At 44.0% G+C, this 23,254-nt stretch overlaps 2 protein-coding genes across 2 annotated transcripts in view; one reads left to right on the forward strand and one right to left on the reverse strand.

The window, feature by feature from the left end:
- The window catches only part of ALG13 (ALG13 UDP-N-acetylglucosaminyltransferase subunit), a 30,645-nt gene extending 18,747 nt beyond the window's left edge, over window positions 1-11,898 (forward strand). Inside the window, exons 21-29 of the mRNA XM_076347616.1 lie at window positions 597-729; window positions 1,197-1,232; window positions 1,366-1,421; window positions 2,057-2,119; window positions 2,466-2,637; window positions 3,932-4,054; window positions 8,718-8,758; window positions 9,608-9,791; window positions 10,938-11,898. Coding sequence (XP_076203731.1) covers window positions 597-729; window positions 1,197-1,232; window positions 1,366-1,421; window positions 2,057-2,119; window positions 2,466-2,637; window positions 3,932-4,054; window positions 8,718-8,758; window positions 9,608-9,791; window positions 10,938-11,203 — 1,074 coding nt within the window. The 3' untranslated portion in view covers window positions 11,204-11,898. The remainder of the gene's footprint in view (window positions 1-596; window positions 730-1,196; window positions 1,233-1,365; window positions 1,422-2,056; window positions 2,120-2,465; window positions 2,638-3,931; window positions 4,055-8,717; window positions 8,759-9,607; window positions 9,792-10,937) is intronic.
- A 5,648-nt stretch (window positions 11,899-17,546) lies between these two features.
- The window catches only part of TRPC5 (transient receptor potential cation channel subfamily C member 5), a 104,533-nt gene continuing 98,825 nt past the window's right edge, over window positions 17,547-23,254 (reverse strand). Inside the window, exon 12 of the transcript XR_012996105.1 lies at window positions 17,547-22,773. The gene's annotated coding sequence lies outside the window, so the exon portion shown is untranslated. The remainder of the gene's footprint in view (window positions 22,774-23,254) is intronic.

Below are 23,254 nucleotides of genomic sequence, written 5' to 3' on the forward strand. Positions count from 1 at the left end.
AGTGTTAAAGAAGTCCTGTGGGAAGCCTTAATGGGTGCTGCTCTCTGAAACAGGCTTGCATGTGTGGGTCAAGTTAGTGCAGACAGTGGTGTCTATGCCAGCAGCCACCCGTGGGTTTCACTAATTGTGACTAAAGATAACCTTTTTCCGTGATAACTAAAGTATTTGGATGAACTGATCTGCTGGTGGTGTGGTGGGAATGCTCCAGGATGAGGAACACAGGAGTGTGTTGGGGGTAGCAGTCCTGGCTGTTGTCTGGGGTCTGCTCCCTCATTTTCAGCTTTGTTTGAGCTTGAGATAAAGCTGGCTAAGTTCTGGGAGGGAGCAACTTGACTGTATTGCATAGGACAGTGGCAGGTCTTCAAAAATAAATTACCTTAAGTATGCTAGGCAGAACAAAAGGTAAGGGAAAGAAATGTGTCCGCAGCTGTTTTGCTGCAATCAAGGTGCGTAGGAACAGACACACAAATGGTAATTCTAGTAAGAGCTGGTTGCAGCAAGCTTGGTCTGCCAGCCTGTTTCTACTGTGTGTGTGTGTAGAGCATGGAAAGACTTTAAACTGTTTCTAAATGCATGCTTCTGACTTTGCTTTTTAGAGCCAGGGTAGCCCTGCTCCCATTGTCCATGGTCCAGCAGGATTTTGGGTAGCAAGGAGAGGCCCAAACTCTGTTCCACCTAGCAAGCAGGCCCTGAATTCCTCAGAGGAGGAAGAAGAAACAAGTGAAAATGGTGAGTTCTTACAGGATTAGTGGGTGAAGAGAAAAGACAGCTTTAGAAGATCTTCAGCGTGCTTTTGATTGTCAAAGTAGGTTCCTTACATCTCCTAAATATCTGTTTATTGTGAGCTTTGAATGTGCGTGTGAGCATGTTATTTTTCTTCGTTGTCTGATAGAAATGTGTCACTTCTGTTTAAGCTTGCTACACCATCACCCTTGTGATAGCGTAGGTCTGTAGCAAGCCAGGTTGCTGCTTAAAAATGCGTGGTGTAAATTTGCTAATGGCAACCTTGATACTTGGTGGAATAACAAAATGAGCATGTCTTGGGTGTTTTTCTACCTTTTTCTGCACAAAACAAGATGATACTGAAAGCAGTTCATTAATGGATGCACTGAAATGTTATTGTGGTAACTTCAGCTTTAAACTTTGCCTTCCCCCCCCCCCCCCCAAATCAAAGCTTCCTGTTCTCTCCCTTGTAGGGAAATTTCATGAAGAATATATCTATGCACCTCCAGGTAAGTAAAACTTTAGTCTTTACTGATAGAACACTCAGTGAATGTAATGCGCTCATTATGACCTTTTTGTAAGTTTCTGAAGGGTTCGATTTAATGCTACTTTTTTTCAATTAATTTTGCCTATGCCCTCCAGATCCCGACTGTGAAACTGCAACAGTATTTAGTTCAGCAGAACCTACAGCAAACTTGGTAAGCTTTAGTCACTGTCTGCTGAGATGAGGAATCCTTGAAATGTGTGGCATTCTTCACAGAAACTGTCCCTAGATACAGGCTTAACATTGTAGGTCAGAGACTTCTTTTGGAAGAAAGGAATGATGGTTTCATTTATATATTCACCCCCCCTTTTCCTCCCTAAATGGCGAGGTTTTTATCTGAGTCTGCAAGTAGAGTCTGAATTGTACTAGATACATCAATGACTTTCCACCTTCCCCTCTGCAAAGAGAAAGCATGTATTTGAGTGCGGTTTGCTTTTCTTCTTTTTGTGCTCCAGATGGCACTTGCTTTTATCATGCTACCCTTCAAGTCCTATTCCAGTTAGTCTTATTCCTCCACTGTGGGATTGGAGAGTTCTTACCTCTAATAGAACTGCCTTTGGAATTTTTTTTTTATAATCTGAAACTAAATCTTTAGTCACCTACTGGTCTACAGTGGGTGTGAAAGCCAGTCCTGTGCATGTCAGAATAAAACTGCTTTTACTGGAGTTACAAAAGATCCTCTGTGTGTGTGTGTGTAGTCCGTAAAAAAAAATTGAGGGGTGTGGTGTGTGTGCCTTGTGACTTCTTTGCCTCTTAAATGGACCATGCTTTGCTTTGGAATCCCTTCAGGAAGAAGGGCCAGTCTCTGTGTCACCTCAAGATGGAGTGACTTCCTACAGCTATCCCCAGAAGGTAGTATCTAGTACTTTATTGTGGTAGCCCTGTGGAGAGGTGACCACTCTGCTTGGTTAGTGTCAGTTTGTGGGGTCCCTCTACCTGCCCCTTACAGCATCTTGTAGCAAAGAATACAATTCCCTGTAAATATAAGCAAAACAGAAGGGTGAGAAGATACCTTGCAGGTGTCTGCAACTCTAAACTGGTATTTTCAAGAGAACTTGGATAGTTAGCTGCCTTTACAGCTAAGACTTCCAGAATGCATTTATGTGAAGTGAGAATTTTTGAACTATGTGATATTTCCATAGTCTTTGTCAAAGCCAGTTGTAGAGGCAGTCTGCTGAATACTCTGACTCTTTTCCAGGTGATGGTGAACTCTGCATCAATCTCAACCTCAACAGGTGTTTATGCTGCTCCAGCTACAGGCTTCTCCTCAAATTCTGCTGCCTCCACTCCAGCCAGTGCCACAACAGCAGTTCCCCCACAAACAGCAGTTCAGCCAGTCATAGTATCTCCCCTTTCTATAGGGAGGCCAGGTAGAGTGTACATACTGCGGCTGTGGACTTGGATGTCTTAAGTTTTTGGTTACATCTTCCCCTCCCACTTTTTTTTTTTCCTACCTATCCAAGACAAATGTTAAAAGGCTTTTTTTTAAAAAAAAAAAAGCATCGCTTGCTTTGGCTTAAAATGACTTAATAGTAGTTGTAACTTGACTGCTGACTTCTTGCTTTCCTGTTTTGAAGTGGACAGTTGCCCCTGAATTTGCATGGGAATTGGAGGTCTCTGCTTTGGGTTCCCCCCTTGCCACCTTTAGCCATCAATGCCAAGTGTTTCGCTAGAAAGTTCTTTTCAGAAGGCAGAAGTTCATGGCAGCTCCCTTCTCCCACTATTGCTTACAGTTAATTTTCCTCCTGAGTTGAGATACTGATCCTGAGGCTTTACTATCCTTTCCACAAGAGTCACTGGCTGTGGTGGTTCAGGATCCACCCAAATGCCCGATTCATTTTTGTGGCCCTTAGTTAGCTCCTGTGCTTCGTTATTTCTGTGCAAGGAGACCAAACTTGTGATTTGTCACGTGGTGCACTTACCACCTGAAATGCTGTATCTACTTTGTTCTAGTGAAAAGTCTGTTCAGAAAAAGTGATTTTTCCCTTCTTATAAAGAGGACTTTCATGTCTTCTGTAACTTCTCATTTAACATCAAAAAAACCTTCCACCTTCAATTCTGCTCAACTCTGTCTCCCTTTTCTTCCCCATTTTTCTCCTTGGTTTGTTTTTTTCCACTCTGCATGAGAGTTTAGTCAGCACAGTTCTCAAAGCTGTCTACTTGCTGATGCCATTACAAGTAACCTGCTGGTGTGTTAGAGGTGTGGGCCACCTAATGAATATTTAGCAGTAGTCTGTCCAAAATATTTTTGGCCTGACGTGTCTTGAATCTTCCCCTATTTTTGTGGGCTTATTGTCACGCTTCTGATGACTTAAAGTGATTAGTCTGTTCCCTGTTGTTCTGGGACAGACAGTTATGTAAGGAAAGTCTGGCCTGCCTTCTAGTGTGGAGAAATGATGGAAAGAGACATTTATTCTTAACTGGAATATGAAGCTTGCAGATAGACATACGGTTAAGGCTTGTGAGATTGGAACCTTCCCATCTGGTCTTAAAATTTTTTCTGGACTTCTTTTAAAGTGATTACTAAAGAGAAATTGGTTAAAACTTGTATGTAGGGGCACTGAGACGATGAAGAAGTGCATGCTTAATTGTGTAACTTAGCATCTTGCTCATTTGACGTGCTATTGCCAATTTGACTTGACTTTTGTTTCCTTCTAATTGTAGCAGTTTCTTCGGTGCCATTCCCAATTTATTCAGCTGCTCTTCCTCCAGTCAGTGAGGTGGGCGAAGCTGGTGCCGTTCTTCCACCTTACTCTTGTGATCCCAGTGGCAGTGATCTGCCTCGAGGTAATGATGGTATTTTGTGCTTTTACTACTGCTGCTCTTCGGCACACTTCTGACTTGTGTTCTCCATGGAAACTTAACAGAATACCTATAGTGAGAAGAAATGGCTCTTTGCAGCTCACAGGGAGTGAGAAATAATATTATGGATGCTTATGCTAAAAATGTTTTAGTTCCCAGTTCTGAATAGCAAGTTCACATCTGACTCAAATATGTGATTACTGCAGCTTTAGACAGCATCCTAAAGAAATGAATACCAAGGGAGAGGGTGCTTGGCCTGTATCGTACTGGTTCTCAGTGGAGTAATCATTTTTCTGATAACAGATTAAAAAAAAATAAAATCTGTGTGTGTATACAGTCATGCTGTTGCACAGTTCAGTGGTATATTGTGGTGTTTTCCTGTGTGGCTCCAAGAGGTCATTCTGGAGTATCATAAGCCAGGGATAAAGTGTAGGGTCATCTCGTTCCTTGGGTGCATAGCCTTTTCGTATACTGTCATCAGTTGTGACAGTGTTTAAGGTACATCTCTGCTATTAAGCAATGAGCGTGCAAAGGCCAACATAGTACCTACCAGCAGAGCAGCTCAGACACAGCTTTCAGCTTTATCAGCTGAACGTGGACTTCATTTTGGAAGTGGTAATCTTTAGTCAGCTTGCTCTTACAATTTAAGAATATCGGCATACCATGCAAGGTTGCATCAGACAGCCAAGCTTGGCAAGTAGTGCAACAGGCATATACCTATTGGATGTTTTTTTGTTAATAATTTATCCCCTCATTCTGTCATGCTTATGGCTCGCAAGGCATAAATAAAGCCTGTAATTCACAGAGCTTCATTTAATAACCCAAAGATCAAGCTGCCCCCTGTCCTTAACGCAAGCTAAGAGCCTCTCAGCTACAGGAACAACAGTACTGCTTGCTGTTATGCCATGTAACTTGTTTTTCTCGAGGTGGGGAATGCTGTGAGGCCCAAGCATGCCGCTGTTGCATCACTGCACACATCTGAAGAGGCAGATAAAACTCTTCTGTGATGCAGTGTCTTGTCTTTGCTGATAAGGATTGTTGGTTGTGTGCAGTTTTGGACAGCTGTAGAAAATGCTCAACCCTATGCACGTCCCCTTGCTCAGTCTTGTGACAGTACATTGGCTTAAACTGCACTAAGGGTTAAAAACTTACAAGGGCTGTAACTGACTGTAACCATCCTTGTAACTGACTGTATTTCAGGTGTATGGCAGTTGTAGCTTTTATTGTATCAGAATGTAAAGCTTTTGGCTTTTACTCCAAAATCTATTACTTGAAGATGGAGCATAAAATATTTTAGTAATGCAAATTGTTTTCATGCTTGATTCAACTTTAGATTGCCATGTAAAGCAGCTCTGTTGTCCCTGTGTGGGACTTTCCTCAATGTACTAATCCTAGAGGGCTAATTTCAGATAAGATAAAGGCCTACTCTTGATAGCTGCAGTTCCAGTAGTTACCTCTGGTAGGTTGCCGAACAACTATGGGCTGAAATGCTGTGGATTCTTTCAGTTGCATTTACCATGTAACATGCTTGTCTTGTCAGAAGTTGATGTGGAAAAAGGCAGGTTCCAAAACACTATGGTATGGCTGCTCAAAGGCCTGCTGCTTTCACAGGTACTGCTAACGTGCTCTGCAGTAGCTCTGCTCTCTTGCAGGTGCTCCAATTCCTGGTTTTGTTAATCTTGAATATTCTGTTTTCCACTTTCCTGCTGCAGCAGTATCACTCTAGATGATACTATGCATACATCAGAGTTAATGGTTTTCAGCTTTAGTTGAATGCCCTTAACTGAGGCTTTCAGCACTTGGGAGAATTGGGTGTTAAGTGTACTGACAAGAATCTGGAGTGGATGTGGATTAATAACCTCTTCAGACCCTGCCTGTAGCTCTTCAGCTGAGTCACTCCACGTAATGTTGGCCATGTCATTCTTGCCATAGACTCTAGAAATTTTTTTTTAAGTATTTGAAGGTTGGTAGTTAATAAGGAATTGCATGTAGTATAGTCTATATGGCCTTTAAGTTAAGAAATCCAGAAGCTTTGGAGTAGTGCATGGTAAAGTATGTGGGTGTACTTGACCTAGAGTTCTGGGCACTTTGCTAAAGATACTTGCAGGCCTGGTATAGATTGGGAGTGTGACTTGTCAACGGACTGAAGTCCTGGGCTTGGGAAGAAAACCTGCCATGTGCCTTAGTATTACTTGGTACATCTGCATTTGTTCAGATTTTCAGAGTCTCTTGGAATTTTTTTAACGGAGCTTGGGGCTTGTGAAACGTGTTTATTAACATGGTGACCTTAGGTGTCCTACCCTTGCTTGCTCCTTGGTGTTTGAGGGAGCTGTTGATAAAAGACTGCTTGGTATTACTGTGTTCCAGAGACTGCGGTAGTGGTCAGGATTGACCAGAGCTTCCCATCAGCACAGTAAAAATTTTACTGTGATTTTTGTCCCGATGCATTGTAAGATGAGATTTTTATCTGTAGTTAACATGGTCTTTGTATTTTCATGTCAGGGTGGTTAATTTTTTTCAGCTTAGCTATTGCTTCATAAGGTAGTCATGTTTTACTGAAGATTGCCTTGATTTCTAGACATCTAAAAGAAGAATATAAACAAAAACTGGTCTCCTACTGTACTGGCTTCTGTTCCAGCATTCCACAGACGTCAGTATTTCCAGTATCGGTTTGTCACTTCAGTCTTCCAGCTCTTCCTTTGTACTCTTATCACTGCTATGAAGCAGCTGTTTCATTCAGCTCTTATGCTTGATTTGCATAAACAATTGAAGAACAAAATCAGATTTTGAAAAAAATCTGGTTCCAAATGTAGATGCAGTTTCAGCTAGATACTAAAAAGTTGGCATTTACGTGAGCCTCTAGGTTATTTTTAATATTTTACTGACAGTGGTCAATGTCACAGCCAAATCACCAGCACTTTTCAGGAGTAAGCTTACAGCTGTTAGATGTAAAGAAGGATCTGTGTGCACTTCCTAAAATAGCTGTGTGGATTGTTGCCCTGATCAAATACACTGAACAGTAAAAGAGTTGAGAATTGGCAAGAGCAACAAAGGAACAAATCCTCGTGCATTTCAAGACTGGGGTTTGCATTTCTGACGCTGTGCCGATCTGCAGCAAAATACGACACACGGTACCGTAGAAGAGCAGGGCTGGGACAGTGTGCGTGTGTGGTAATGGGTGGACAGGGAGGCAATGTGGAGCCAAGGCCCTGGTCTAGGGGGAAGTGGGTAGGTGGTAAGAAGATGGTATATATGGAACTCTGGAGGCGTTGCTAAGTTGAAGTCCTTAGTGGCTCCCTCCTTTTGAGTTGTCTCCCTGCTTTCCCTTTCAGCTCCCAGCAGTACTGAAGCAAAGTCTCTATGTGTGCATGCATTCCACATGTCTGTGGAATAGGTGACTTGCACTTCCTGAGCCTTTAAAACAGATCTTATTTGAATTTGAGAAATCAACAATTTTTCTCATGCCCAGTTCCGGAACTGCATCATAGGATTAAATTGTGCACACTCTTTTTTCCTTTCAATGATCAACTTCAAAGGTTTAAAACTGCTTCACTGGTTTTGGACAGTTGGAAATGTGTTTGCAAGTTCAAAACCCTGTTGTTCTTGGAGGGTGGTTTCAGAGTTCCTCCACACATCTGGGATTGCTTCTCAGTGTATCAGGTATTCGCCTGGGGGCAAATTATTCAGGACATGGAAGACAGAAGTAAAAAGACTACTTGCAAGAAAGCAGGGAACTGAGTAGCCTTGTGAGGAAGGGGAAGGAAGGAACATATTCCTTATTCCTCTCCCCCCACCCCCTCCATTTTCTGACTTGATATAACAATTGGGAGGACCCCCAAAACTAGGTCAGAAGGTCTTAGGATTGCTGCATATGTTGTCCCCATTGACATGTCTCTGTGGTCATGGCTCAACAAAGCTCTGAAGATGGAGATAGTGGCAGAGCCAGACTTAACACTGGGCAGCAGCAGTGTGAAGCTGTTACAGGAGTCTGTACGGAGGCGGCCCGTTGTCTCGCATGCCAGCCCAGTGTGGGTATTTGCAATATGTACGCAGAGTGTGTATATAATGTGTGTACGATGGGGGTGAATTGTCACTGGTGTATGAGAAGGCTGCTCCTGCCTGTCTGTGTGCTTCCAAACCCTGTCTCGTTTCTGTAGTGAGGAAGGGAGGGAGTGCTTTTAGTGGTCAGCTTAATTCAGGGGCTCATAATCAAACTCTTAGTTGATAAAATACTTTTTCCTCTAAAAACCCAGCCTTAATAGGAAGCCAGAATTGCTTAAGTCCTAGTTGCTTAGACAGTGGAGACTTGTAACAACATTGACAATTACCACTTGAGTAATCAAGATGAATAAACCAAAATTAAAGCTAATGTAATTGTTGAAGTTAGATAATAAGTTGGTCAAACAAACGCTCTACTATTGCACAAATACCTAACTGGATTAACTTAAAAAGATAAACTAGTTTTAACAACGATTTGTATTCAAGATATATTCTTTACCCTTGAAACTTTAAAGAAGAAGTAGTGCTAAAATACTTATATTCATTAAGTAAGAGTAACTTAAAATAAAATGCTCTTAATGTGTGTAAATTTCTCTTGCTTCTCGATTTATACTATTCTACTCTTCAATATCATATCCTTTAATTTCAGATGCAAAGGTCTTGAGGTATTACTTTAATCTGGGATTGCAAGTAAGTGCTTTTAAAATGAGTATAGTAAATTGCCTGTAAAAAACCTGCTGTTTCCCTTGACAACTGTACTCATGTATTTAAGACTTCCAGGCGTGCTAAATGTGCATCCTGTGCACTTGACTATTAATACGTATGGGCTTGTGTGGTGGAGATGAAAGCATAGCTCGGGAAGTGAAGTTCTAACTCAAAATGTGAAGCACAGTAGTATGTATGTTTAGTTGTTTTGTTTTGGGTTGTGGTGGGGGGTTTTTTTTGGTTTTGTTTTTGTGGAGGATGGTGGATAAATATTCTTCTTTCCGTGAAGATAAGGGGAGGAACCAGAGCCATTCTTAAGAGAATCTGTGTACTTAGACAAGATGTCAAAGACCACTTAGAGATGTGTGGTTTGAGTCTTCTAGGACTTGCACAGCTGTGTTCAGACTGGTTAGCACCATTTCTCTGTGTTCTGGGAACTCTTGCTCTGCTGAAGAGTTGTCTCTGCACCAGCAGTCATGGGCAGGTCAGTGGTGCTGCTCAGGGAAGTAAAAGAAGTATTGTCAGCTCCTTCAACTGAAGAAATAGGAAAAACCTCTTTGAACGTGACCAAGTCGAAGGTGGGAATCTTCTTTCTCTGTAAAGATTTCAGACACAACAGCAATGTGGAACTGAGGTGGCTATTGCAGCGGGTATTGCAGTGTCTTTTCTGGTAGGCTGTATTGGGTTTTTTGGTGTGTGTAGTATCTTAAGGGGCTAGGAAGGAAAAAATGCACTTCTTCCTAACTTCAGATCTGAAACTAGCAGTGATTTGGAGGAGGGATGGAGAGTATGTGGTTGTATGCATGACCTTGTATTTTTTTCCTTTTTTCCAAGTATTATCATCAGAACTATTGGCCTTCCATGGTGTACGTACAGCCAGTGCCGCCACCATCACCTGTGGAAGTTTATCCAGCATATGCTGAGCCAGCTCCTGTCCTAGATCAGTCAGTACCTCAGCTCTACACTGATGCTGGGCGAACTGAAGTCCACCAGGTTCCCTTGGAAGCACCTGCGAATGGTTAGTATTTGAGTATAAGACCATATACACAACTGATGGGAAGTGAGGGAAGAGGTTTTCAGAGCATGACTGCTGCATAGCAAAGCTGCAGGCAAGCAGCTCCTATCCCGAGGAAGCGCGAGGTTGGGAGGACATAGAGTAAGCCTCGTAAGGGGTTATTGCAAGGTCCTCTGCCATCTGTGGTACTACTTAAAGTATGTCAGTCACTGGTGTAGCCACCAATGTGTCAAGGGCTTTCTAAAGCCATAAAAGGGAAGAGGTAATCCTTTCTAGGCCCGTACTAGGCACGCTAACTTGAACTTGGGAGAACTGTGAAGGAATCTCCTTGCTTACTGATAAGCAAATAGTCACGGTTGCAAAACAGAATGCCTGTATTTAAAGGGGAGAGTTGAGTCTTGGCAAGCACTGAGCATCGGTATTTCAACTCCATGGGAAATTTTGAAAGGAGGATGTTACAAACCTTGGTTTTGGGCTCAGCATGCTGAGCTGTTACCTCTTGAGTAACCCTTATTGTTAGCTGCGTCTCTTACTGTGCATAGAATTTACAGCAAAACTTAGTTTCACCTAGCAGCTTTGTAACAAGCTTGTAGATACACGGGGCAGTAAATAGGAGGATTGTATTAAATGAGGAAAAAGATGTCAAAAAGGTCAGATGCCTAGCTCATTAAAATCTATGGAATATGGCAAACGGTCAGTGCTGGAAAGGAGCGCGTGGTAACAAAACTGTTGCTCGGAGGCATACAGGCTTATTGCTCCGATAATGCTTCAGCCTGTTCAGCTGGGGTGGTTCTTCTGCATAGGCTAGTGTCGTATGGTCAGAGATCAGATGGGGGACGAATATATCTGCTCTCTACCTGAGTCCCTCTTGAAAAACCTGCCACTCCAATGCAGAATGCTGCTAAGCAACTCTTCAACAGGGTTTAGTGAGAAGATGAGCAAGTTGTCCTTTAGCCTAACTTAGGACCCAAAATGATTTTGAGCTCTCCGTTAGGAGGGACATACGTGGGCATAAAATTGTCATCTAAATGGATTTTTCCCTTTTGGCCACCAAAATAATGCTGCGTTCGTGGTAATGAAAGTCTGCATAAAAAGGCCATAAATATGGTAAAATATGGTAAGTGCGTGTATCTTGTTCTGTTTTTTAAGGTAACTTTCAAAATGCAGAGCCTCCGCCCCTGTCCTATGGGCCAGTATATTACCCAGTTGTATCGGACCCCTTCAGCCAGCAATCTCTTCCTGGGTTTGATTCCTTAGTACCTGCCTATCGCTATATTAGTACCTGGCATCCAGTAAATCCACCGTATGGAAATTCTCCACAAATTGCTAATGCTGTAAGTTCTGGACCACTGCACCAAGTCAGCTATATTGCCTCACCTAACCCTGCACCTCATGACGTGCCTCAGGGAATGTAAATCTGAGAGCTATAAGCTCGCTTCTTGCCCTTGGTTTCTCTTGTTTCTTGTTTGTCAACTATGTGTTAATAGTGTTTCGTAAACGTTATCCTGTCTTAGTGGGCTGGGTCAGTTGCTTAAACTGCCTTCGAATTCCATGTTTCTCTTTAGGTTTATGCTAGTGATAGCTGACTTGACAAGGTGTTGTTTTAGTCGATTAGGTAGGAAAGCATAGGTAAAGACTGTGCACAAACTACAGCGCAGGGAACCCAAAGCTTGAATTTGACTATGTAAACTACATGTAAAAACACATGCTATTGCTAAAGGAATGTTGCATCCTGTACCTCTGTGAGGGGTTACACTGGAACACTTAGACACCCAATTCTCGTTTAAGTGCTGAAATAGGCTGCCGTTAACAACTACAGATAAAAATTGAGCACAGGGTCATTAGAGGATGAAAACGTTTGAAATAGGTTGGCTTTCTCAGATTTCGCAAAACAAAACTTCTTTGCCACTAGTGGTCACATATTTGTGATAGCTGTATTTCTTCTGTCTAATTTCATTCTGCGTAGGTTTCATGACTCTTGAAAGTGTAAGAATACTGTTGTCATCTGTTGTGTATTGCTGTATGTTTGTAAGATTTGTTTTGTGAAAGCTGTTGCACAAATGGTGGTAGTCTTGGTGTTTAATTTGCACGGATAGCACAAAATAAAAGCATTGAACACATGAAAACGAGTGGTCATTTATCGCTGGCAGGTTACGATCCTGACAATTAGTCATCCAGCAGCCTGGACCAAAGAAACGTAGTTGCCTTGTGCGGGATAAGGCTGCTCCAGCCTTCTGTGAGAAAGTAGCAAAAGCTTTCAGCATGAGGATGCAGCGCAGTGGAAGGCTCTAGCTGTCTCTTTGTTGATAAGCATAGGAAGAAAACATTGACTAGTCTGTGCACGTGGACTGCAGGTCTTTCAAATGACTGTCTGCACAGGCTCTGTCCTTGATAGAAACCTGCACTGTACGTGCAAAAATCCGCAAGTGGGGGCGAGTTGGGCCCTGCCCGCAGCCCTGGGGGCATCGTGCTGGCACCGCCCTGTCCTGGGGTGACAAACGAGGGCACAAGTGCGGGTTATGCCGGCTCGGTGCCGGAGGCCCTGAAAACCAGCAAAGAGGCTTCTTTACCAAATCTTTTTGACTTTCACACGTCTTCAGCATTTGGGTGTCTGAGCTGGATGCTGGAAGCCATGGCTGCCAGATCTTGTAGGGAATTTGAGGCTTCCAAATTCAGCCATGGCCTGCTTTAGGTAAGGAGGTGAAGGCAGTACTTCAGATGGTGGCACAGTTGCCATCTGCCAAAGTTGAAATCAACTCTATGGGCCCGCGCTACTGTTTAGTGATTTGTTTTGTTTTCTTTGTACATAGCGAAGTGGTGGTGAAAAGGGGACTGACTGCAGAACTGGGAGGGGGAAAAAACATATTTCCTTTGGTATCCCTTTTAAGTAACCATGGAAGCAAAAATATAGTAGGAAAAAGTGGCTCCTTACAGTTTTATCTTAAATTCATGCAGCACTCTTGGTGTTGATCCTATTTCCTTAAAACTCGAGACTTTTTTTTTTCCCCCTTCCTTAAGAGGAGACGGTAATAGAATCTTCTGTCAGAAGAGTTGCAAGCTCGGCTTTTGGCTTGTCTCCTCAAATCTCTAATTGCTGTACATTTAACTTGGCAATTTAATGATGGCTTTTCAGGATGGAGGAGCCAGGTAAAAAGTCAAAGCATGATGAGAATGACCCCTGAATAGCTAACTTGATTATGAGCTGCTGTGCTGTTTTTAAAAAAAAACAAAACATGCACCCAAAATGATTTTACAAAGTAATTGGTGGCAGTAAGACCTTGGCCTCTGTATTTCTGCCTCTGGAGGAGCACTTGACTTGCACAGACATTTCTCGGAAAAGAAGATACCACAGGATTTTTTCCTCCTTTCTCTGAAAAAGCATTCACTAGACTAACCTCTTAAAGGAACCAGTAAAGCAGGTGACTTATTTTATGAACTTTAAAATGGAGCAGGCTTAAGAAGTACAGTCTCCGCGATGGAGTCATCAAGTGTGTTTCCACCTCAGTCGGGAGTGCCATCTGTCGTATCCCAAACAGTTGCTGTCAAGCACCCGAGTATCTTCCACTTTCAGGCTTTAGCTATGAATAATGCCTCCTTTCTCCTCCTGTCACTGAGACAGCCTTGCTTTTCTCTACACAAACGGTTATCCTAGCTAAGTGTTGGTGTCTTATCTTCTGGTATTAGTTTGTCTCCTGAAGTGACTTTTTTTTTTTTTTAAATTAGAAACACTGACTCATAATTCTGGTACGGAGTCAAGTTTTTTGCATGTTTTTGCTTACCCTTCTAGTAACTGGATTATTCAGCACTAGCCATGGCTATCGTGGCCATGTGGGCCACTTTGATATACATGAGAATTACATTAATTGATGTGTGTAATCTGTGGCCAGTTAACTTATTTATGGATTTGGTATACAGCGGTACCTCTGTGACTTGATACATGTGTTTTTGCCGGGGCTGTTTAAGCTCAAAATTAACTTTTGGAACTAGCCAGCGGGGGCTGCGGGGAGCAGTTAGCGGCGTGTCCTGGGGCTGGTTGATGAATGCTCTCCGCAGGTCAGGAAGTGCTGCCTTTTTATTAACGGCAAAAGAGCTTGGAGCGGTACCGACCTGTAAGTGAACGCTGGAGTCTTTTCTTCTCAATTCGGCTTGCCGGAGTTGTGTTGCGCTACGGTAGCTCTACAGCACTTACTAAAGCAGCTGCCGAAAAAGTTGCAGCTCTACCTAAAACACAGCTAACCTGCTTCGTGCTTCAGCCATTTCCTCATCGAGAGATTACTGGCTCTGGCTGCAGCATCCCTGTACTAACAATATTCCTAGACTTGTCGTTAAGTGTGCCAGTGGCCAATTGCTACAGAACAGTTGCCTTTTCAGAGGCTATTAGATAACGCACATCAAAATTACACTGAATTCTGGGGGTTTGCTTGAGATGGGATTTTTTTTGTTGGGGGGAGGGGGGGTGTGGGTGCGTATGTGCGGTCTGTGAGTGCTGAGACGTGGGCTCAGGGTCTTTTTTTTTTTTTCTGGGGAACCCAGTGTCAGCCTGGTGATCATCCAGACTTGTTTACTTTGATTATTGCTCTGTTACAGTCTGGTACTAGACCAATGCTCTGGGTTTTTTGTGCCCAGCAGGATTGCCGTGGATGGGCGTAGCGGGATATAGCTTGCAGCCATAAGCATATCTTATCTCTAAATAGAAGCACAAAAATCCATGAGTGTTGATTTCTATTGGGAACAAGTATTTTCCTTCAGATTGATTTTTGTTGGTTTTTTTCCTTTCTTTATTGGGCTTCTTGGAAGTATGTTGAATAATAATGAATTTTTAAAGCAAGGATTTGATCCTGAAATGTGTTTCATTTCTCTGTATTTCTTGTGGATAGGTTTTCAGCCTTTAAAAGGGAGATCAGAAGAGAAGAGTCGTGCAGCCAAGTCTGCGCTAGTCATGCTTGCCGCCTCCTTTTCCACACCATGTTTTTATATATGAAAGGCAGGGGCTCAAATTAAATTAACACCTGAAGGCTGTGCAGGAAGGATCCATGAGCTGGCAGCGCAGCAGAATGCTCTCTTTAGATGCGAGCACTTCTGATTTCGTAGCCCTTATAAACAGCCTTGGAGCCAAGCCTCTTCTGAAACCGCAGGATGAAGGAAGCGGTGATCAACCATAGTTCTTGTGCTTTGGGGTGCGAGTTCCTTGTGGTTTTAAGTATATCGGTCTCTTCTAAACTGCTGCAAATCTCTTTGCCCTCAGAAGGAGCAGGCTTCAGTCTGACTGCGTTTGTCTGCAGGTCGCCAGACACCAGAGCGCACTTCTGTTCTCTGAGCACCGCTTGCTACGCAGTAAAGCAAAAGTGGGGTATTTTGGCAAAGGTGCTTGGGTCTTGCACCAAAGGACGTGCCAAGCCCGTGCCCTGTTGCAGTCAGGCTGCGAGTGCTGCCCGCCTGGTGCGTGCCCCGCTCCCCCTCCTCTGTCCTGCGCCCTACAGCCCTCCTCCGCAGCCAGCGCCACGCTAGTCCTGCTTCAGTCTGTGTGCGTTGACTGCTCTTCGCTAGAGGCACGAGTCTCTTTCTGAAGTCTTTTGAATTGTAAAATCTCTCTCTTACTGAAGATAATTGTTATAAATGCTGTGGAGAAAAACCACGCTGATTCTGCCTGCCAGCAGCAGCAGCCTGCTGGGCTATCGCTCCTGTGCTCCATTTTCCCCTTGGTTGCGTAAGAACACCAAACCGATTCCTACGGCAAGTTGTTTTTCTAGCTCAGTTGTTTTGTTTTACTCTTAGCTTGAGGTTCTCTCTGCAGTGCTGCTGGATACCTTTCTCTTTTCTAAAATCACACCATCAAAGACTGCATTATACGGGGAAGATATTCAACATGTAAATCCAGACCCAGACTTCCAAGTAACTGCTTTTTTCATGAGGAAGGAGGATAAAACCCTTGGACCAGGGCTTTATAGCTTTGAAATAAGATCAGAGTTTAAATTTTGCAGGGCAGGCCTGTATCTAGAAACTCCTACGCGTGATCAAGTCAGCGCTGCTTGCCAGACTTCAGTCAGCTGAGTTGCAGCAAGGATGAAACAGTTCAGCCAGTATCGAGCCGTAGGCCAAGAGCACGTACGCAGGCGGTTACTGCAACTTGGTCATCTCTGCAAGGGTGGCGATCCGCAGTAACAGGAACACGTGCCCGAGGCCCGACGGGCTGTTTTTACGTCTTAGGCTCAGTTTATGGCAATACTTTCCTTCCAGATGCTAAATCTTACCTTCCCTGGAGCAGGTGAACGCTTTGCCACTAGCTTCGGGGTGCTGGGGTTTACCCCAAGATAAGTGTCATTCTGTTCTCATAGCTGTGACGACCGCTTGACTTTGTTGTGTTAGTGGAAAATGGCCTTTTAAGAGAAAGCGACGTATCCTCTAATGATGAAATTACTGCACCAGCTAACTCCCTCTACCCTCTCCTTTATATATTTTTCCTGTTCCCTACCCTGCCTACTTGCGTTTTCCAATCAAATCTAAAACTGTGGTTTCTGACCCTTTTTAAACCAGTACTTTTAAAATATTTGTCATAGTTGAAAGCAAAAAATGGTTGTTTTAATGTTTGCGGTGATGTGAATGCGTGATTTGTATTACTTTTCAGGAAGCGCAAGTTAAGAAGAGATAAAATACACTGAAAAACTTCTTCCCCTGCCTCCCACCTCCCTCCCCGGTCAAATCTGGTTGTTTGCTGCTGCAGCACATCTGTCCACCTCTGCCGGGACGGCTGAGGGGATGGAAGTCATCTCCAGGTGCGGTTCGGTTCCCGTTTCTCGAATAGGAAGCACAACCGGGGATTCGGGGTGCCTTAACTTTGAACTTGTAGGCTTTCTGATGTGAGTGGGAATGTGCACGTCCAACTCTGAAATGTCCTTTTCTATTAAAAAAAAAAAAGGTTAAAAAAAAATAAGTAGCCTTCGGTCTTTATGTGGGTATTTAAAATGCTGTAGCTGCGGATCACTGTGGTCCTGGGCCTTTGCTACGGCTTTTGGCGTGGACTGTGTTTATTTCTCTGTGTGCGTCCACGCTGTCTCCCTCGTGTAGGAATCTTCTTCTGTTCGAGGAAAGGGCCGTTGCCATTGTTTAACTTGAGGAAACTCTTCTTTTACTGGAGGCTTGACCCAGAGCCTGTGGTAGTTGATGGAAACCTTTTGAAACGTCTCCGCGTGCCTCCGGTTCTTCAGTGAGGTTTGCTTGGAGGTCAGCTTCACGTGAGCAAACTCCGTTAATGCAGTTGTATGGTGTCGCTTAATGACTCTCTTACGCTATCAGCCATACTGCTGCGTATTCCGGTGTGGCTGGTGTGGTTGTGCTGGTCGAGGGATATCTTTGGGGAGCAAATTAAAACGGAATTACACTTACTTAGACTCCTTTGTACAGGAGTAATTGCGTTCATGGGGTGCTTTTTATTTACCGACACCTCCAGTGGTTTGCTGTTTGCTGTTGTAGACAGGATATGGGGAATGGGTCTGGGTTGGCTTTTTTCCGCGGCCGGGTGGTGGTCAGCTCTTGCCCGTGAACACTTGCTCAAGTTTGGGTGGCCCACTTCATTGTACCGTGTGCCACGTCTTTTTTTTTATGTAAATACATAAATAATAATATTTACATACGTAAATATGTAAATAAGTCTCTAGAACTGGAGCCCTCAAGTGCTCCTCTGATCACTGACAGCCCTTGAGAAGTCGGTGCTGAACGTGCTTTTAAAAAAACTAAAATGTCAGATCTTTTGCTGTTCATAAATGTTTATTATCAATAGGCAGCTGGAAATGTTACATCTGAAAAGGTAGAAACACCTTGAAATTCAATAGGCTTACATTTTTGGGAAAAAAATCAAATGCTTTTTGTTTTTTTCAGTTTACAGTTAAGCTAAAAATACACATAAAATAAATAATTTTATTTATTATGTACATCATTTCATTTTTACATGTTATACGAGGGTATGACATGGAGTCTGCACTACGGACAGAAGAGATGCAAGTAGAAAAGTACATAAAACTAAGCGTTTGTTTTTGCTTTTTGCTCTTCCCCTTTTCTCCCCCCCCTTTCTCTAGGGGTGGCTCTTACTACTCAACTGGCAAATGCCGAGGTCCCCACTCCGCCTTTACATACGCAAAGTTCTTAAAACATCTAAAAGCTCTTTTGCCTGGAAAAGGCCGTCAAGTTTTTGACCAAAACTAAAATAAAGGAGGGGGGGGAAAAAAAAAGCCTCACCTTGTTTTATCCCATGAAGTAAAACGGCATTTTAAAATCTGCTCAGGTGTGAAGCCGTTTCTGTGATAGCTTTTTTTAATGAAGATTTAATTTGATATTAAAACTCGATTGCTAAAAAAACCATTTGCAGAGCAAGCCCGGGTCTCTAGGGCTTGCCATATAGAAAAGAGAGTACTTAAGCATCTGCTGCTGTCCTTTGCTTCCCAAAGATCCCTAGCCCTCTAGTGCCCAGACCCGCCTTATAAACGCATCCAGTAGTTTTTAAATAAGGCTGTACAATACCCAAAAAATAGCTAGACCAAAAAGTGCCCCCTTGCTCAAAAACAACTATTTATAGTCAAAAGGCATTTTGCTCTGTTGGCTAAAGGTATCACAGTGTTCCGTTAGCTAATGTGCTGAAAGGCCGGCTCCGTGGTTGATCGCGTCTTGTCCCAAGCGTGTTGTTTCTTCTGGCTTAGGCGTTGCTGCCGATACGGGAATGCTTTAAATGGGAGGGGGGGGGGAATAAATCCCCAAAATAAACAAAACGAGCCAGGCCGAAGGAGGACGTGCCAGCCAGGCGGAGCGGGCCGCACCGGCTTCCGCAGTTGCTGAGCCATCGGCTGAGAAGGGTCTGCATGTCAAGCAAGAGCTGCGAGATCAGTTCGGCTTTTAAAACGGTGGGTGGTTTGGGCTAGGTGAGGGGGTTCCGTTGCTGTTACGGTGGGGTTCTCCGTTTTGTTTTGCACACCTTAAGAAAACGGAGCGGGTAAAAGCATTTCCCTGAAGCATAAACTACCATCAAACGCTCAGAAGATAAGGATCAAACGCTTCTGCCTTTCAAATACACTTTTTTAGATAAAGCACGTTCTCTTTAAAACAGTCGTTCTTGGCCATGAATTTACTCCAGAGCAGGCAGTAGCTGTTCTGGGTGGAGGCAGTTATGTGAATAATGTATAAATGACTCGTTTGTAAAAGTGTAATGGCCTGAGATGGGGAAAGAAGTAGCGTGAAAATGAAATCGAATCAAATTACGAATGTTTAGAAAACATGCTAATGTGGCTAGCCCAGAGTGCTCCCCGCCTCCTCCGGGGAAAAAATGCAGTAAGGGATGGACTTTACCGTTGTTAGCTTTCAGGTTACACATTCACTGGAAACTACAGATTATTTTGGTAACGGTTTATCTTAGATGCTCCTCCAGTGAGCTGATTTATTATTCGCTGTAGTCTCACCCATTCCAATTAATTTTACCATTAACATGAGAGTCGCTGACGCTTCCAGCATCAGCCGCGCTGCCTGCCTCGGCCGGGGCTGCGGCGCCGGGCAGCCCGGGCAGTCCCTCTTGCGAGGAGAAGGTCCTTACAGTGCATCCACCCCAAAAACAGCTGCAGAGAGTTTTTAGTTAAGTAACAACGTTCATTAATTCCAGGCAGCCCTAACGGTCTGGATGTTCTTGCTTAGGTTTTGCCATTCTGTTTGACTGCGGAATTGCGACGGAGGTGGGAGGGTGATCCCGTTTCTTTGGGAATCAGCCTTCGAGGCTGCGCAGAGCTTTCTCATGGACACGTCTGTGGAAAAGCGTTAGCACGCTGCAGGACAAGTTGGCTGGTTGAAGGACGACTCAGCCAGAAATTAAACCGAAACGGCACCTCTTCCTGGTTAACCGAAATACGCTTTTCTTTGGGATTTTGGCCTTTCGAAAAGGAAAGCAGAAATATCAAAGCAAAGCTGAGAAGTCCCGAGGGAAGCGGGATGTACACTTACTGGCGTGAGAGCAGCAGGTGCTGATGTAGTTTTATAACTGCTAGAAAATCCAGCAGTAAATCAGATCCTTGCTTACGCTGTTCGTAACTGTCCAAATACCCGCTGCAGATGCCCTGCAACTGCTCGCGCTCCGGGCAGGGAGCTCAGAATGCTCGTAGTGCCCTTAACCGTGCAAGTCAAGTCTTAGAGCTCCTGTAACTCCAACCAAAGACCTTTATCCTGAGTAAGCACTAAAGAAAAACAAATTGTGCCTACAGAGAAGTCCGGGCGAAGAGCCCCCTCGCAGGGACACGGGAGACAGTCTCCCGCTGTCCAGGAAAGGCTCCTCCAGCAGCCATCGTGTTGGCGACACACCGCTGCCCGAGGCGCGTCTCTGGGAGCTGCCTCATCCTGCTCCTCGGGGCAAGACTGGCAGCAGGGCGATCTCGCCCCAGCCGCGGCCTCCCTTTGCCCCAGCACGTTGCGCACCCTCCTGTGACACCTTGTCACCTGCGTGACTTGCTGCCCTCGCCAGCGATGGGGTGAAAAGTGAATTCTAAGGAGGTGATGACACGCGGTGAAACTTTCCTGTAGCCCTACTCCAGCATCCTGCCGTGCGCACGTGCATCAGTGCTGGGCTGCCTGTGGAACCTCCCCATGCTTAGAAGTCTGTTGCATCAACCGCTTTTAACCTCTTTGAAAGGTAAAGTTTTATATTTATACATGAATATATTTATTTAAATACTCTTAATATTTACAGTGGCCGTTTCTGCTAAAAGTTATGTTACAGGTACCATCAGAAAAAGGATGAAACACAAATACGGTAAGGTGACATTAAGGGTGAGACATAAATCACGAAAGCAAGGGTGTTAAGAGTTTAGGCTTCCAGGGTACGTTGCTCCTGCTCGCTCTCTACTGCGGAAGTCCCCTAAGTTCCCTTCGTGGGAAACCATGCTAGTTTTCTACATGGAAAACTATCATAACGGACATACAGTTAAATCCTAACCTGAATTAGTTGTAAGAAAATAAAAGTACATACTACTGCTACGAATATTAACTACTTACTGTATATAGCGCCTTTAATTTGAAGATCTGAAAGTGCTTATAAATAATGAACTAACCCCCCCTGCGAGGTAGGTAAGTATTATTATCCCTATTTTACAGATGGGGAAACTGAGGCGTTAGAGAGGCTAAGTGACTTGCCCAAGGTCACAGGTGGGTCAGCGGCAGAGCTGGGACTAGGCCTCAGAAGTCCTGTTGGCTAATCCTGTGCTCTGAGCGCTGTGCATGCTTCCTCTGTAGGGACCACGTATACAAATACTTGAGTATTTACATATATATCAGTAAGTGAATAATACACAAATGCAATTATCCAAATAATCTGCAGAGATCTGTCAGTTCATTTCTTGTTTCTGAAACAACTTCTTTAATCTCTGCCCTGAGTACAAACGCCTCCTAGCTCTATTCGATACTCTTAACCCTGGATGTTGGCTGTTAACTTTTTAATCGGTGATCGTTTGTCGGCGTGCTGCTTTCAAAAGCCGGGTGAAAATGACACCGGGGATGGGAGGCGAGAAATAAAGCAACTTCAAGAGCAAGAAACCTAAAGAAAGGGCAAGCGGTAGAGATCTCCGTTATTCCTAATTCCAGATTCCTTGCATACGTATAAGGATTATTATTGAAGCCCACGGAATGAAGGCCAGGCCTGTACCAGCTGGAGCACAGCTGTGCATCTTGAACCCAGGCCAAGGAAAAGTTTAACTCCTCACAGGAGAAGCCTGAAGTGTCCCATCAGCTCCTACCCCGGCCGCTTCACAGACAGCGCAGGGGTAGGGCACTGATAAGGAAAGAATAACTTTCACTAAAACATGTTTTCTTTTGGAGCAATTGAAAATGGAAAAATGCCAGTGAAATCCCAACTACTGTGACTGCAAGTGAATTAAAAAAACCCAGGTTTTGCTTATCAAATGTGTTTTTCACAAGATACTTTAACTTCCCTCCCCTGAAGCTCCTGTTTTAGAGTAATCGTAACAATTCGCCAGCTGCTGTAAAGCCTATTGCTACCAAAGGGGATGCATAGATGCAGTCAAAACAGAATTTTGCCTTTTGGGGGACCAGTTTGACAGTTTTGCAAATTCCTGGACGCGTGTATTAATCACAGCCAAATCAAATATTTCTGTTAAATTCCAAAGTCAGCTCAAACTAGCTCGTAGCTGGGAGCTAGGAAGTATCTGAGTCATGAAACAAATCCCAGGGGAGCCCCAGCCAAGCAGCCGTGTGACGTACCTCTCGCCTTTAACATAACATTAGCGAGAGATTTTTTTGCAGGCTGCATCATCCATCATGCCGGGCCACTGTGGCAGTTCCTACCCCTGCCCTTTTGGGACACAGCAGGGGAACATGACTCGCGCGGTTTGCACAGAAGGGATTTGCGCTGCCCGGTGTCATTTTTACATTTTGCGGAGGGGCACCACTGTGGAGTTAAGCGCGTTTCATTTCATTTCGTTATTTGTACCTGTTAACGCGGTGCTGCATTTGAATGACACGATATAATCATCGCCAGTAGCAGTGTGCTTGCTCTCGTGGAAAACTTAAAAGCCTTTCTACTGTCCAAGAATATGATCCCTGCTCCTAGCCCAGCCTCCAACTCGGTTGATGTAATCTGCATAATCATACTTGAATTGTTTTCATTCTTACTCGTTAAACAGGAAACACCGTAAAGATTTGCTGGCCCCGTGTCAAGTAGAGTTCATACACTGCAGTGTGGTTAGGTGAGGCATAAAATGATTCAGCTCTTGCTAATGTTCATCTTTCCAGAAAAGTGCTCAGTTTGGTTTATTAAACTGTAGGGCTTTTATTGTGAGCTGCTTTGAGAATTGCTTTCAGTTGGTTCTGACCGCAGCTCTCGCATATCGATGGATTTGCCTCTTAAAAGACAGGGGTGCTGGATTTCTTCACGAATGATCAGCAAAGCTGCTTCTGACCCTCAGATTCTGCAATCTTGTGTAGCGCCAATGTCAGTTTGCTCAGCCTGTCATAAAGGAAGAGGAGATGCAGTTTTCAAAGGCAACTCTAACCCTGCGATTAGTATGAAAGCCTGAAATCTGTTGATACAAAAATGCTTTTCACTCTGCCTTAACTAACACATCTAAAGGCTTAAATATTTTGGGATTTATACTGCGTGCTGGTAACAAGACTGGTGTCATTTATAAGCAAGGAATACAGAAACGTTTTTGAGTCTCTGCTCCTAGTTGCTCATTTTTCTTGACACCAGAGCCGGCCTAGAGCCACGGTCTCCACCTTGAGGTCTGTATTGAAAACCTCCCATGAGTCCGGTGTGTTGGCATCTGCAACTGCTACAGGAGCTGGCTGCACCGTTCACGTTTCTCTCTCTGATGTAGGTGTGCTCCATCGTGACCTTTAGGTAATGCTGTATAGGTGCCCAAAGGGAAAACAAGGTGGTTTTCCTTAACAAGAGGAGGGAGCCAGGTTTAAAACTCAGGCAGAGTATC

Source organism: Aptenodytes patagonicus, chromosome 9, assembly GCF_965638725.1.
Source record: "Aptenodytes patagonicus chromosome 9, bAptPat1.pri.cur, whole genome shotgun sequence".
NCBI lineage: Eukaryota > Metazoa > Chordata > Aves > Sphenisciformes > Spheniscidae > Aptenodytes > Aptenodytes patagonicus.